A 15,280-nucleotide genomic window follows, 5' to 3' on the forward strand; every position below is an offset into this window, starting at 1 on the left:
CTGTCAGTGGAAAACAAAAAGCCAGGCCCTTCCCTAAGTGAGCCTTCCTGCCCATCGGCATCGTCATCCTCAGCTTTTCGAGTAGGCACCTGGCATCTGTGACCTTCCGTGCCCAGGCGGCCCTCCGGTGGACGCCGTGATGGGCCAGACGCCCCTCAGGACGGCTCGCCCAGGTCACGGCCCCTCCTCTGGGGTCTCCGTCAGGACGGCCCCGATGGTGCCTTCCAGCTCCAGAGATCCCGCAGGCTCAGCTGAGGTCTTTTATGTGAACTGCCCCTCTTACTACCCCTCCGTCCTGTAGGCGTGGCTCTCAGGGGGCGCCCCGTCCTCTGTTTGAGAGTCTGCGTCCCCGGGAGCCCAACCTGCAGGGGTCTCCAGCCTGCACTTTCACGTAGGGCTGGTGACACATCCCATTTTGAGACATTTAACTCGAGAAAAAGACAAGCTGTCACGTTTCCTGTCTAACTCCACCCCTTGTACTGTCAGTCCCCTCTTCTCCGTTTCTTTCCTTTCTTGCGCTAACCTAGAATACAAGAGACTGCCGAACGGTAAGTATTCATAACAATCCAGGGTTAGTTGGATTCGGTGTATTTTTTTTCCTTCCTTTTCAGACCGGGGCAGCCATCGAGTGGATTTTTGTGAAAAGTGGACGTGTTCCATACCTGTGGTGCTCAAGAGCCGAGGTTTTAGAACTGGAAAGTAGAGGACTCTGGAAGTCATTTCTGAAAACGGGGGTCTGTTGCTCCTGTCCCTCCCCAGTGGGTAGTGGGCTTTGCACTCATGCCACGTGGGGCTGGGGTCTCCCACTTTCCAGGTGTCTGATATTGGCAGGCTATTTAGCCAGGTGAACCTCAGTTCCCTAGTCTGCAACATGGACAGCTGTGGCGATCAAATGAAATTATGAAAGGCCTCATATGATGCTGACTTGGTGGGAGGTGTTATAGTTATTAGTAATTTAGTGACTCCATAAAATAGTGATAATCACAGCAATAGTTTGTGTTATAAATGTGGAAACAGGCTCAGAGAGCTTGAGAGACTTCCCAGGGGCCAGGTTTAATCAGTAACAGAGTAGGACTTGGATGCCTGAACCCTCAGACCGTCTATTTCCATGAAGATGTGTACAATTGGTCCTAAGTAATACAATTAGACCCAAGGTGGGAGGAGAAACCTTTGGACAAGATTTGATTCTAGTCCGGATTTTACAGATCCGGATTAAACGCCACTGATGCGAACTAACTCTGCGTGCTCGCCACGGCACTGAGATCTTTAGAGCGGGTGTGTGCTGTGTAAATGGAGCCGTGTGAACTTTGGATCCTGTACTCAACTGGAAAGTAAACGTTTGCAGACATGTCGTGTAGGACGCGTTGATGGGGACGAAGGGGATAGGATGAGACAGGCGGATACCCAGCGACGGAGGCTGTAGAGTAAGGCATCCAGATTATCATCTGCCCGCATCAGGGGTGTGCCTTTCGGCAGTTCTAGTGTGTCACGTTCCTGTCACTTCCCGAGGACGCTCCGTTGGTACCTGATGCCCATCAGAGGAGGGAGTTTCAGTTTCTGTTTCTGCTGAGTCGGGTCATCGATGCTCGGTGGATGTATTTTCACGTGCGTGGGGGGGACGTGCCACGCGGAGCGCGCCCCGTGTGGGTGACGCGTGTGCGTCCGCAGACCCGGCCCCCAGCCTCGGGGCTTCTCCGCTGCTCAGATAGACCCTCCTGCGGGCGCCGGCCCCTCCGTCGCGCCGGGGTGTTCTCAGCCTTTCTGCTTCCACTTCCTTAAGCCTGGTTCCGCTGTCTCGTGTTGAATGCAGTGCTACAAGACTTCCAAGGACCAGCAGCCACAGACGGAGCTGCCGCTGCAAGGCTGCAGCGTCACGTACATCCCGAAGGACGGCAGGAAGAAGAAGCACGAGCTGAAGATCAGCCAGCAAGGCACCGACCCGCTGGTCCTCGCGGTGCAGAGCAAGGAGCAGGCCGAGCAGTGGCTGAAGGTGAGGCGCTTGCCTGGCCTCTTTCCCACACCTGGGTCTTGTTTCGTCCTGTTTTTCTGTTCTGAAAGAGAGAGTACACGCACGCTAGCGGGGGAGGGGCCGAGAGAGAGGGAGAGGGAGGGAGAGAGAGGGAGAGGGAGAGGGACAGGGAGGGAGAGAGAATCCCAAGCAGGCTCCACACCATCAGCACAGACCCCGACATGGGGCTCGATCTCACGGACCGTGAGCCGGGATCGGGAGTCGGACGCTCCACCACTGAGCCTCCCAGGGGGCCCCCCCAGACCTGTTTTTATTTCAGTTTGTATTTTTTCAGCTGTCGGCAAAAATGGGTTGACCTGAGCAGTTTTGTCTTTGATGGCAGAGTATTCTGATCACTCTGTGGTCAACCCCTCCACCTCTGGTCTTCAGAAGGCCGTCTGCCTCCGGCTCACGGGCTGTTTTACCACTTTCTCTTTTCCTTTGATTTTCTTTGATTTTTTTTTTTTTTTTTTTAATGTGTCTGGATGTGGATTCTCTTCTATTTATTCTTCTAGGAATTCCCTGGGCTTCTAAATCTGTGGATTGCCATCTTTCTAAGTGTTAGAAACAAATTTTCATCCGTGTCTCTTAAAAAATATAACTATGTCCTATTCTCTTCTCCCTTCCGGCTATGTTTAAATATACATTAGATGCTTTGACTATACTCTACTTATCTTCTCTTTGTATCTTCCTACCCTTTTCCCCTCCTTTAGTCTGGCTACTGTTTTCGTGTCTCTCTCCAGCTCACCGTTTCTCTTTTTAGCTGTGTCAGAGCTGCTGTTAAATGTGTCCCCATTCACTGGGTTCTGAGCGTTGGGTATGGAACTCTAGAATTTCTACTTATTTCTTCTTCGGCCTGGAAATACCACTTACTTTTTACAGTTCTAAATTTCCCGTGGCAGTGATGGTCACTTATTTCCGTAACAAGCAGGTAACGGGTCTGGTTAGACAGGGGTTTGGGTCGCGGGGGGACCTGGTCCGCTCCGTACACGTTCTTGTTCGTGTCATTTTCCCTTCCTGTGCGCCGGGGCCTCCGACGACCATGCTGCTCGTTCTGTGTGGGGAAAACAATGAATTCGATAATTGTTTAGAACAGCTTTATCGAAGTATAATTCACATACCATACAATTCACCCTTCCGGAGCACGATTCAGTGGCTGTTAGTCTATTCACCACGGTGTAATTCCAGAACATTTTCGTCTCCCCCAAGAGAAGCACCGAACCCCCTGTGTGAGCAGTCACGGCCCCGCCCCCCGGCCCCAGGCCACCGCCGATTGGTTTTCTGTCTGCAGAGACTTGCCTGTGTTCCACATGTGATACAAACACACTGATACGGCGCGTGTCCTTCCGTGCCTGGCTGCTTTCATTTGGCGTAACGTTTTTCGAGGTTCCTCCATGCTGTCAGACGTATCGCTCGTTCATTACTTCTGGTTTTGCTTTTGCATCACGTCTGAGAAACCGTGGCCCGTTCCAAGGTGCTAAAGAGGTGCACCTGTGTCCCCTTCTGATGGCTTCAGAGCGTCAGACCTTAAGCTTGGTCTGGGATCCATTTGGGTTGACTCTTCCACGTAGTGTTGAGATAGGGGACTGACTTCGTGCTCACGTATGCTGGTGTCCAGAGCCGTCCCTGCAGAAATAATTCAGTCCGTGGCAGCACACTTTCCTCCATCAGAGAGCATTCTCCTTTGCCTCTGCCGCGTGCCGCGAGGGCATTAGCTCTCCGACATCAGTTTAGTCTGCTTGCAGGGCTCGAGCTTTTCGGAGCCACCTGGCCTGCAGTCCGTTCAAGGTTTCAGGTTTATATTCATTTCACGCTTGTTCCGAGGTGCACTCCCCACCCTGATTGTGGGTGTTTTGCCAGAGCCCTCATTCTGGGCATGCTGTGGACTCCAGCTTCTGACTCCCAGGCCCCTGGGGCCACAGAGCCGCTGCCTGGTCTCTCGGCTGCCTCCCCTGGGGTGGCAAAGGCAGTCCCCGCCGCCGGCCTACCCGTCCAGGTTTCCGTCTTCCTCTGGATTTCGGCCCACTATTCCTCACGGTGACAGTAGCTCTCTCGTGCTCTGGGAAGAAGCTGTGTCTGTCTCCTCTTGCCTTCCTGACGCTCCTCCTCGGGAAGGCGAGTCCGGGCCGTCTAGTCCCTCACTGCCTGCGGTACCTGCTTTGGGAAAAGGGGTGGGAGGAGTGGGAAGTCCTGATGAAGCGTTCTCTAACAGTGGTTCTTGTAACGTGCACGTGTCCATTCACCCTTGAGCCTCACTGCCCTCTTCTCCCCTGGGAGACCACGCAGGCCAGACCGTGACGGCGCTAACAGTGATCACCTCTGTCTGCTGGTCTGAACACACAGGTGGCTTTTCTCGTGTCTGCACCAGGAGAGACTGAACAGAGCATGTGATGTTTTGACGGGAGCCATGTGATCAGGAACTTGTGCTCTGGGTGCTTAGCCTCCCGCACGGAGCTTTAATAAGGCGCATATCAACACCACCGTTAGCAGAATCTTTGAGGCCCTTCAGAGTTTACAGCATGCTTCTCCATCATTCTCTCTCCACGCACAGAGCGGCCGCCCGAGGAAGGTGTTCCGTTAGCAGTTTCGTTATAGGAGAGAGGCCGGGTCTCAGGAGGGACAGTACAGAGGCCTGCGAATGCTCGAGCGGGAACTGACCTCGGTTTCCCCTTCACGTTCCAGCTTCCTCGTGCCGGGCACCTGGCAGTTCGCCGTTTTCCCTTTCATTCCTTCTTGCCTGGTCCCAGCACCATCCCTTCAGGAAGGAGGCAAAGAAGGATGAAGGAAGCAAGGAGCCTCCTTTGTGATTCTGTTTTCTTGGCCTGGTCCCGCTCTGGGTGAGCTGTCTCTGTCCTTCTGCACTCGTGGGTTCGCCTGTCGCTAGTGGAGAACCAGAAGGGCCAGCCCGAGACCTGAGCTTTCCTCTTCCCCCGCTCTTACAGTTTGTTGTGTCTTCCGTGCGCGCTGAGTCGCTCCCTTCTTAATGACTCGAGAATGTCGCTGCGTTTTCCCGTCTCATCGAGCAGTGGCATTGGCAGCTCGCAAGTAGACAGCTAGAGAGCAAACGTTTCCAAGATGTCAGACGCCAGTGGGGTGGAAATAGTCTCACGTCCTATCGCACCAGATGTGAGACGCCGATGGGAGGCGCTTAGCTGACTCACAGCCATGACTCTGTTGGTCAATGGAAGGAAGCTTCACTGCGAGATTCTGAGAGCGCTTGGCTGATGTTTCTCAAAAGGGAAATAAATAATAGCTGGTAAGTTACCTTCGTCTAAAGAGCTGAAGTTGATTTATGTCCGTTTAACGTTTGTGCTTTACTTCTATGACGTATGACATAGTGTCAGAAGCTAAGGAGTCTTTTTTTTTTTAATTTTTTAACGTTTATTCATTTTTGACAGAGAGAGAGAGAGAGAGAGAGAGAGAGAGAGCGCGCGCGCGCGCGCATGAGTGGGGGCGGGGCAGAGGGAGAGGGAGACACAGACTCCGAAGTGGGTTCCAGGCTCCGAGCTGTCAGCACGGAGCCCGACGCGGGGCTCGAACTCACGGACAGCAAGATCAGGACCTGAGCTGAAGTCGGATGCTCAACCGACTGAGCCACCCAGGCACCCCAGAAGCTAAGGAGTCTTGATTAGAAATGAGTCAGAGACAAAACTAGCTTGAGTCAGTGAGGGAGTTCTCTTTCTTTAAAGCCAACAGATACTGAAAGGGTCAGGGTAGTGCTTTCTCTACGCTGTTACTAGATTGGCTGTCTTGTCAGTATCACCTCAAAATTTAAAAAACGTAGATTCACAGTGACTCAGATTCATGAGGGTCCTAAGATCTTTTCCTTTTCCCTTTGTATCTTCTTTCTCGAGATCTCAACTGCTGCAGATAGAATTGGGACATGCCTCCCCATTAGTTATTTCTCCTTCCTCGAAGGTAACTTTTATCCTAAATATTGCCTAGATATACTTTAAAAATACTTTTTTACTTATATATGTACTTGTGAACGACAAGTGATTTTTTTTTTCCTTACGTTTAAAAATGTTTACGTACGTGGCTCCACACCGCACGTACCCTGAAGCTTGCTTTTTCCACTCCCAGTTTTATGTCTGTTCTGGGGTCGACGGCCACGGGGTCTGTCCACCCCGTCGCTGTCCTGGAGCGCTTCCGTGAGCGTTCTCGTGCACGCCGCTTGGTCTCGCGTGGCATGGCTTCTCTGGCGTGGATACCTATGTTGGCACGGCTGGCTTTCGTGTGTGCACGTGTCCGACCTTGCTAGAACATGACAAATGGTTTCCTGGGTTTGCTTGTGCAGTTCTACCTCTGCCAGCCATGTATGGGAGCAGTCATTTCTTGCGTGGCCTTCCAGGGTTTCTTTATCTGCATATGCAGGCAAGTAGAAATGCACATTTTAATTCCCACCCCCACGGACAAGACACAGTGTTCCGCCTCTTTCCCTGCACACCTAGAGTGTCTGGCAGATTTTTCCAATTTAGGGGATAGAGCCTCTCCTTTTTCTCTTTTCCAGTACGTATTGTGTCACGGTGTGAACAGGCCCCAATTAAAAAAAAATACTCTCCTATTCATGGACATTGGGTTGTTTCAGTCTTCGGATGTGACAGACAATTCTGTGATCATGAACCCAGTGTGTGTATCACCTCGCACTCTCGTCAGCCTGGCGGCTGACATCCCAGAGAGACTAAGTGCTTGCACGGAGGTCGTAAGGACTCGCAGTCTTGATACACAGCCACGTCACTCTCCGTAGGAGGTGTGCCAGCTCGGCTCCCGCCAGCGGGATGTCAGAGTGCCTGTCTCCCAGCCTCGCCCACCGTATGTCAGCGAGCATCGGGGATGCGCCCTGTGATGGGGAAGGGCCACCTCTCCATCTAGTTTAATCTGCATTTCACTTCGTACGGCTGACACAGAGCAGCACCCTTTTGCTCGGTTTGAGAGCCTATGGTCGTATTAATGTTTCTGTGACCTGTCTGTTTACACCTATTGTCCGTTTTGTAAATGTCCTTCGCTTAGAAGTCTTTTCTTAAGGGGCACCTGGGGGGCTCCGTCGGTTGGGCGTCCGACTTCGGTCAGATCGCGATCTCACCGTTCGTGGGTTCGAGCCCCACATCGGGCGCTGTGCCGACAGCTCGGGGCCTGGATTCCGCCTCGGATTCCGTCTCCCTCTCTGGTTGCCCCTCCCCTGCTCGTGCTTGCGGTAGGATTTAAGATACCTGATCTGACTGGTTTTGTGGTCCGGCAGGCAGTTGACGTGAAGGGCATTCCAAAGCCATCTGGGGGAAGTTTTATTTGAGTTTCACCACTGTTTCCGAAATTCAGGATGGTGGATAGAAAAGCGCCGGGAGAAGGACGTGAGCGCCAGTGTCGGGCACGTGGCGTCACTAGAGCCCAGGCCCAGGCGCCCTTGGGTGGTGACCTCAGCCGGTCCTCACTTCGCGCCTTGGATGAGCTACTTGGCTTCTCTGTGCCTCGGTTTTCTCCTCTGTGAAATGGGAGGAGGGTCCTAGTGGCGCCTGCTCTCTGACCTGTCAGGATAAAATAGTACGTTAAGGTGGACACGTTGAGAACAGCGCCGGGCACGCAGCGAGCGCTTCTGCGAGTGTGAGCTGCCGTCTCCGCTGCCGTTTGTTCTCGCTGTTACCGCGGTGCTGCCGCTTCTAGGTCTCAGCAGACGTACGAGCGCCAGCTGGAAGCAGTGTGAAAATCAGGATGAGAGCCGGACGCGTTCGAGGCCGGAGCTGGGGGCGTCCACATCACGGCCTCCAAGCCTCCTTCGCTCGGGACGGCGAGATGCCTCCCGTGTGCCCACGGGGCCTCCCCGAACCCGGCCCCCTCGCCTCCAGCCATCGTGTTGTTCCCGCACGCCCAGTAAGGGCGCAGGGGCGAGGGCTGGTGGGGGGCGGGAGGCGCAGGCTCGCGAGGTCTTGGGGGCTCCTTGACCTTTAAACCATCGTGCTGGCCCACGTACGGCTGCTCGGATGTGGCTGGTTTCTCCCCCAGCCTCCGCGGTGGGCGTCCCTGCCTCCCGTCGCCCGGCCCGTCAGGAGGCGGCCGCGGTCACCGCTTTCTCGCCGTGGGCTCTTCCCGTGTGGGAACGTAATGTGTCCAGGTTATTTCTATCCTCCTTCTGTGATGAGTGAAAACTGCGGTGGTGTTAAAAATATATCCACCTCGTCTTCTTTGTCAAGGGGAGAGTGGCGGTTACTGTCTTCAGTCACCAGAATGGAGACACCTGTGCCTTCTGTCCTTCAGCCCTGCCAGACGGCCCCCCTCTGTGCTGGGTCTCTCGAGAAGCCACATTTGGGCTCTGTTGGTTTTTCACCCTCGTACTCTGGTGTTCTGTTCTCAGTTCTCTTCTCCACGTCTTTCTTTTGGCTTAATTCTTTATAGTTTTGGACTTCTATGGACTTGGTTGAATGATGAACTTCTCAGAGTTCATACTTAGATAATAGATTCTTAGCCTTTTCCTTATATACGTGCATCCACGTAAAGTCTCTGCAGAGACTTTTAAAGTCTAGCTGCGTCCTGTACATTCTGATGTTTGTATTTTTATTGTCATTCAGTTCACAATGTTTTCTAATGTCCGTTGTGATTTCTTTTTTGACCAGTGATTTATTCGGGAATACGTTGCTCACTTTCCACGTGTTTGGATTTTTAAAAATAATCTATTTTCTTTTAGTTTCTAGCTGAATCTCGCTGTACTCGGAACTTCATAGGATTTCACACTGCAGAGGTTTGCGGACTTGCGGTCAGTGTTGGGAAATGCCCTGAGTCTGTGCTGGGGGACGTGCATTTTGCGGTTGCTGGGTGCACAGGTCGACACGGGTTTTTCAGATCACAGTCATTAACTGTCATCTTCAGGACTTCTGATTCATTGGTTTTGTCCATATATATTGGTTTTGTGTATGGGATGAGATGTAAGGGTCAAAATCCATTTTCTTCCATGTGGATAGTCTGTCGTTTTAGTGCCGTTGATGACCTGAACTGCCTTGGTTGGAAATGTATTGACCGTGGGCATGCGGGCCCACCGCTGGGCTCCCGTCTGTTTCATTAGTCTGCTCGCATGTGGTCGTGCCGGTGCCACGTCGTCTTGATGGCTGCAACTTTACACACAGTCTGGAAATTAGCTAGTCCGTGTCTTCTAACTTTGTTCTATTTTTTCTAAATGATTTAAAACTTTGAAACAATAATTTTCTGTGAAATAAGCCAATGCTGTCATCGTGGCTTTTTATTTCACATTGTCAAGCCCACAAGTTTATGACTGAAGTAGATTTTCCCCCCGAATCAAAGAACTTCTGTCACAAGAGGAACAGCCCTCATTTATCTGAGAGACGGCATGTTAGAGCGTGAGCGAAGGCTCTGAAATCTGGAATATATTCCCGGAAGGGCTTTAGCCCATCAGGATGTTCGAGGTCAGCAAACTCTTTCCCATTTATCTGTCAAGTGGAGGTGATAGTGATCAGAATTATCACAAAGGCAGGCTGAAAAGTTACACAAATGCACACTTAGAACTGTAATAAACTGTTGGAATGTAAGTGTCACCCCTTAGGGTTCCTCGTGTAGAAACTCTAAAACAACTCTCTGACGTGAACTGTGGTGTGAAACAGGGGCCGTGTCTTTGTTAATAGAAACTGCTGTGTTGTTGTCCCAAACTTATTATCCAGGCTTTTGGTATTTTGAAGAGCAGCTTTAATGGCCCAGCTGACGTTCTCTGAGGCCGCTGTCAGGTGCGGAGAGCAGGAGGGCCTCGTGGGGTCTGCACCTGACCTGCCCCGCGCCTCTTCAAGAATTGTGGCCAAGTTTGTTTCTCTTCCTCTGGTCTGCAATGTGCGTTACCAGCTGCTCAGGCCAAAACTAACTGACTCTGGGTGTGGGTGTGGGTGTGTGTGTGTGTGTGTACAGATGCTGAAAACATGAGCCATTTTGTAGGGGTCAGTCAGAAGACAACAGCCGATGTTCCCAGAAACGGAGTGGTCAGGTTTCCTTAAAAAATGTGCAGAGATTGTGTTTCTGGAGATGAGGGCTCGGCTTAAAAGCAAACAAAAATACCACAGAACATATAACAATTTGTTTCCTGAAGGGTTTGTGATTCTGAATTTGGATCCCGTTCTCTTAAATACCTATTGAACCTCTCGTGGAATGTGGCTCTTTAAAAAGAAACACATTAATACGAACTCTTCATTTGCAGCTATCCGAGCAACGTGGGTGATAAACCCTTTCTTTATTACTTCTGAATTAACCGTGTGGGGGCAGTTTGGCAATGAATGGAGATCAGAGCAGAAAGATAGTTTCAAAAAAGAAATCGGAAGTAATCCAGCTGGCTGGTTGGTCAAAACCGTGGAAGGAGATCGGCTTACCCCCCATCTTTTCTACAGTGCCCTTCTCTGTACCTGGGCTGTAATTATGGTTGAGTCTGGGGGAAGGGAAATGATCCCATGTCGGCGGGATGCCACGGATGGCCCCGAGCCTGGCCCCAGGTGTGTCCGGGTCCCCTGTGGCCTGCTGGATGCCGTCTCTTTCCCAGGCATCGCCAGAGACACTGCACTCTGAACAAGGAATTTAAGTTCGGTCGGGGGAGCGGGGAGAAGTCGGTCGAGAACAAAAGAACATCCTTTATGTGCAGAGTTCTAAGCCTGCAGATACATGGGTTGGGTTTGTTAGGAAAGGCTTCTCAGGAGAGGTGAGGACACCACTTGGCCTCGATGGCGAGGCCACCGCATCTGGCGATGTCAGTGCGCCGTCCCTTGGACCTTCGTGGGCAGAACGGGTCCAGCTGTGGAGCAGGGGAGAGGGGACAGTGCGGTGAGTGGGAGAGAGTGGGAGGTTAGCCTCCTGTGGGTGGGGTCGGTGCCACAGATGTGGCTATTATCTGCACACTCCTTTTTCGTGTTTTAACTGTTTGTTCTCCAAGGATTTCAGAAATCTGTGCAGAGGCTTGGGGGCAGGCTGTCATGAGAGTTTACTTACTTTATGTGACGGCCCGCTTTCTTTCCCCCTGGATTCCATTCATTCATCTTTCTTTCCCTATAGAAAACGTCAAGTCCATTTTATTTCCTTGTTCCCTCCTTTTTTTTAATCTTTAATCAGATCTTCTTTAATTTTTTGAAAATGTTTATTTTTAAGCGAGAGAGAAAGCACATGAGCAGGGGAGGGGCAGAGAGAGAGAGGGAGACACAGAGTCTGAAGCAGGCTTCACGCTGTCGGCACAGAGCCCGATGCGGGGCTCAGCCCCGTGAACCGTGAGATCACGACCTGAGCCGGAGCCAGACGCTCAATGCACTGAGCCCCCCAGGCGCCTCCCAATCAAACTTTTTACGTTGCTGTTATGTGCTCGGCTTTGGGAAGACCCACATAAGCAAGATGCAGCCCCATGTGGGAAAGCGGGCCCAGCTGAGGGGAAGACACGGGCCGGTGGGCGCACGGGGTGCGAGAGCCGTGTGCACGTGAGGACGGGGGTGCCGCTGCACACGCCGTGTGGGGCTCACACGCCAGACATGTGGCTCCGAGGACGAGCCCCATCCGGCCGGGAGGAGGAGCACAGCTCCCCCCACACAGTTCGGATGGCCGCCCGGGAGGCCGGGAGGGACATCGGAGCCGCGTCACGGCGCCGTGGGCCCTCCCGCCTCGGACAGAGCGAGAGTGAGAAGGGGCGGTTGCTTCTTGCGTAAACGCCTTGCCAGAGGGGGCTTCCTGCAGGTTGTGTTCTGCGGTGTGAAACGAACTTGGGAGCTTCCGGCCGGTTGGCACGGTTGTCCTGTGGTGCGTCCTCTGGGGCAGGCCACCGGGACGGGGGACGGGAGCCCACGTGTGCCGCTTGCCTGCTCTGGCAGGAGCGCGGCTGGGCACCTCGCGTTCTGCGGTCCTGCCTCCCGTGGTGGCCCAGGGGCCTTGTGTCCTGCATGTCCCGGGCGAGGGCACTCGGCCTCTCGTATGGAGAAGGCAGTAGCATTGGGGTTGAAACCCCGTTGCCGCCTGACCCCAGGGCCCCGGAGATTGCGCTGCGTTGTACTCTTTCCCTTGAGAAAAGACAGAATCTTGTTCTTGGATCGAATGAAAATTTGCCTTGTCGACTACAGATCTGATAAAGCCGCAGGGGAGGTGTGGGGACAGAGGCCTGGCACAGGGCAGCAGGAGCGGAGTCAGCACGGACAGAGACTGGGGTGTCCGGAAGGCCCGGGTCGATTCGTGTCGCTTCGGTGATGCTTTCACAGCTCACAACCGACAAGGGGAAAAAAAAAAAAACTGTGGCAGCAAGTTCTCTGGGCTTTTCTTTCTTCTTCCTTTTTCCTATTTTAGCCCCAAACGTGTACCTTGCTTGATAGTTTTCTCATAAAACGGCTGAGCAGGAAAATGGCTGGCCGCGGTATCCTGGGCTCCTGCGGGTTCCTGGCGCTCATCCCGGCATCAGTGCAAGGCGGCGAGTTTGGGCATGTGTGCTGAGATCCCGTTGCAAAACCCCTACCAGGATATCTGGGGCTTTGGCACTTCAGTTCTGCCCCGAAGGTGCTTGGGTCGGACTCAAATTGCAGTTTAGTTCCAAAAGGAACAGAAGACGTTTTGAAGGAACCGCCGGCTGACTTCTGCCTTACCGGAATGCACGGCCCGCCGCCCCGGATCCCGGTCTGTCCTGTTCGCTGCACATCCCCGGTGACCACAGCCACGTCCAGCTCACTGCTGGAGCTCAGTGGTGATGGAGGGGACGGCGGGTGACCGCGGGGGCGCTGTGAGCACTGGCGGGGCTGAGGATCACCACACCCGTCCGTCGAGGGCGGGAGCCCCTCTGAGCCGTCGGTGTCAATGGTGAGGACGCTCCCCGTGGTGACGGTGACGATGACCGGAGCAGCACCGCGTGCCGGGTGCCGGCTCAGGCATTTTGCGGAGCGGGTCTCGTTTTCTCTTAATTTAATCACAGCCGTGTACATGGCGGGACAGGCCACCCTGACCCTCCCTCCTTTGCCGGTGAGGAAGCGGAGGCTCAGCGAGGTCGGGGCCTCGAGCTGGTAGCTGAGGTTCTGGCTTCACATTTCGCTGAGAAGACGGAGCCGGCCAGACAGGAGCGTCCCCAGACTCCTGCCACCAGATACGCCGGCCTCTCTGTGTCCCCCTGCCTTCTCCGGACCCCGCCCTCCTGCCGCCTCTGGAAGACCCTCTTCTGCTCGCCTCCTCCCCGGGAGCCCCTCGGTCACTCCCCGCCCCCAGCAGAGGGGCTTTCTCTGTCCTCCTCCGTGCTCCGGGGAGCTGCACCCTCCCGCCTCGCCCCCGCTTCCCTGGCCGCTCCAGCTCATTCTTGCACGAGCCTCGCCCCTTTGGCTCAGCCCCCAAGTGCTGACCGGCTCTGGTCCTCCTCCTGGACCTGCGTCCTGCTCTGTCTGCCCTCCCTCTGGCGACTCACACCCCCCACCCCCGGGCTCTTCTCCCCTGACTGCCTAGTTCACTTCCAGCTCTGTCTGGAAGCTTGCCTTTGCTTCCACTCACCCGCCTCGCTTCCCCCCCACCCGCTGCTGCTCTCCGCCTCCCCCGTCGTCGGAGTAAATGGCAGCACTCAGCCGCCTTGGAGTGGGCACCTCCCTCCTGCCCCACCCACCGGCAGGGCCTGCTGGTTCTCCAGAATCTTCCAGAGGCCGCCGTTCAGCTCCTTCCTGCCATCGCCCCAGCCTGCACTGCCCCCTTCTGTCCCCCGAGCCGCCGCACGACGGCCCGACTCCTTTCCTTGTACTTGTCTGTGTTCCTCCCTCTGCAGCCCGCGAGCGTCTAGCTCTTCTGCCGGGGCATGCTCCCCGTTTCAGGCACTGCCTCCGGCCATTTCAGTCTCACAGGTGGGGCCGTCGCGTGTCTGCGTGGCCGGTGGGAACGCTGAAGCACAGAATAGGTCACCGGTTTGCCCAAGATGCAGGGCGGGACGAAAACCCAGGCAGTTGGGCACGGGGGCCCATGTACCGCTTCTCAGAAAGTCAATCCCGTCACCCCTGGGCTTCTCACTGCACAAACCCAGCCCCCCTCGCTGGCCTGAGCGTGCTCCGTGACCCTCCTGGTGGCCTCTCCCCCGTCTCTGCCACACGGTACCAGGTGCCGTCCTGAAACGCTTCACATCCGCCACGGGGCCTTTGCACCCGTTGGTCCCTCTGCCTGGGCGCCTTTTCCGCCAGTTCCTCACGTGGCCACATCCTTCTGGCCGTTCGACTCCCGGCTTACGTGTCACCCCAGCGAGGCCCCCGGATCTTACAGATCAGCCACTCCCCTTTTGGTAAACATCACCTTCCGGTCTTTGGGCCCTTCTGCTGTCTTACTTTCCCTTCGTGTTTGGGGGGTTTCCCTTCATGTTGGGGGGAACAAGAGCCCTTGTCCGCCGTGATCTCTAGATAATCCTGGACGGGAAGGCCCGTGAACACAGGGCATGGCCTGTGTCAGTCCAGGATCAGAGACGCGTCTGGTGGGTGAGTGAGTGAACAGACGGCGTCTTAGGGCTTAAAGCCACGTGCTTTCGCGCCCACGGGTTTTCCTCCCACGCCACGTGTCCCTGCCTTTGCGAGAGCTCAGGCGTGTCTGCACCTCTTACAGGTGATCCGAGAGGTCTACAGTGGCTGCAGCGGCCCAGCGGATTCAGAGGGGCCTCCGCCCTCGAGCTCCCCGGTGCACAAGACGGAGCTGGAGAAGGTAAGGGCGTGTTTCTTCCCGGGAGCGGTGCTCCTGCAGCCGATGGAGGCCTCCCTCAAAGTTTTGGCGACATCCTCTGAGGATTCGAGCACTTAAGGTTGGGAGAGAAAATGCAGTTCAGCTGCTTGCGCCTCCAGTGCCTACTCCGTGCGAAGCCCGAGCCAGTCACTTCGTAGACTGCACGGTCGGTTTGAGGTTCCCAGCGACAGACGCGGAAATGGGGCTGAAGGTGTTAATGGACTGGAGCCGCTCGAGGTCGTGGCTGTGACGCGGCTGTTCTGCGTGCCGCTCTGTCTGTGTGTGTCTGGAATCCAGCAGGCGCCACACAAGTGCGCCTTCCCGAAGACCCGGGATACGATCATTCCCTGCAGACCGGGGTGCGTTCCCTCTCTGCTCCGCGTGCGTTTCACCCGTGGGAAGACGCAGCGAGCGCCCCGCACGGGGGCCGGAGGGTCGGCCTTTCTTGCCAGAAACGTGTAAGCCCATCGCTGTGGCGCACACGCCCGGCCCCCTCTGGCCGTGCTTCCTGTGTCTGCTCGCGCGGAGATCTCGTTTGCGTGGAGGCCAGGCGGTCTTCTGTGGGTAGCCCGGGTCCCGGGAAGCTTCTGAGTCCCCCCTGTC

At 54.9% G+C, this 15,280-nt stretch overlaps 1 protein-coding gene across 9 annotated transcripts in view; it reads left to right on the forward strand.

Moving 5' to 3' along the window:
• The window catches only part of AFAP1 (actin filament associated protein 1), a 146,216-nt gene that overhangs the window by 85,268 nt on the left and 45,668 nt on the right, over positions 1–15,280 (forward strand). For 8 of the 9 annotated variants that reach the window (XM_060655485.3, XM_060655490.3, XM_060655487.3 and 5 more), the window contains 2 exons: positions 1,811–1,990; positions 14,564–14,659. In XM_060655485.3, the coding sequence (XP_060511468.1) occupies positions 1,811–1,990; positions 14,564–14,659 (276 nt within the window). The remainder of the gene's footprint in view (positions 1–1,810; positions 1,991–14,563; positions 14,660–15,280) is intronic. The other variant, XM_060655489.3, reaches the window with a different exon arrangement.

The sequence above is a fragment of the Panthera onca genome, chromosome B1 (genome assembly GCF_046562875.1).
Source record: "Panthera onca isolate mPanOnc1 chromosome B1, mPanOnc1 haplotype 2, whole genome shotgun sequence".
Classification (NCBI taxonomy): Eukaryota; Metazoa; Chordata; class Mammalia; order Carnivora; family Felidae; genus Panthera; species Panthera onca.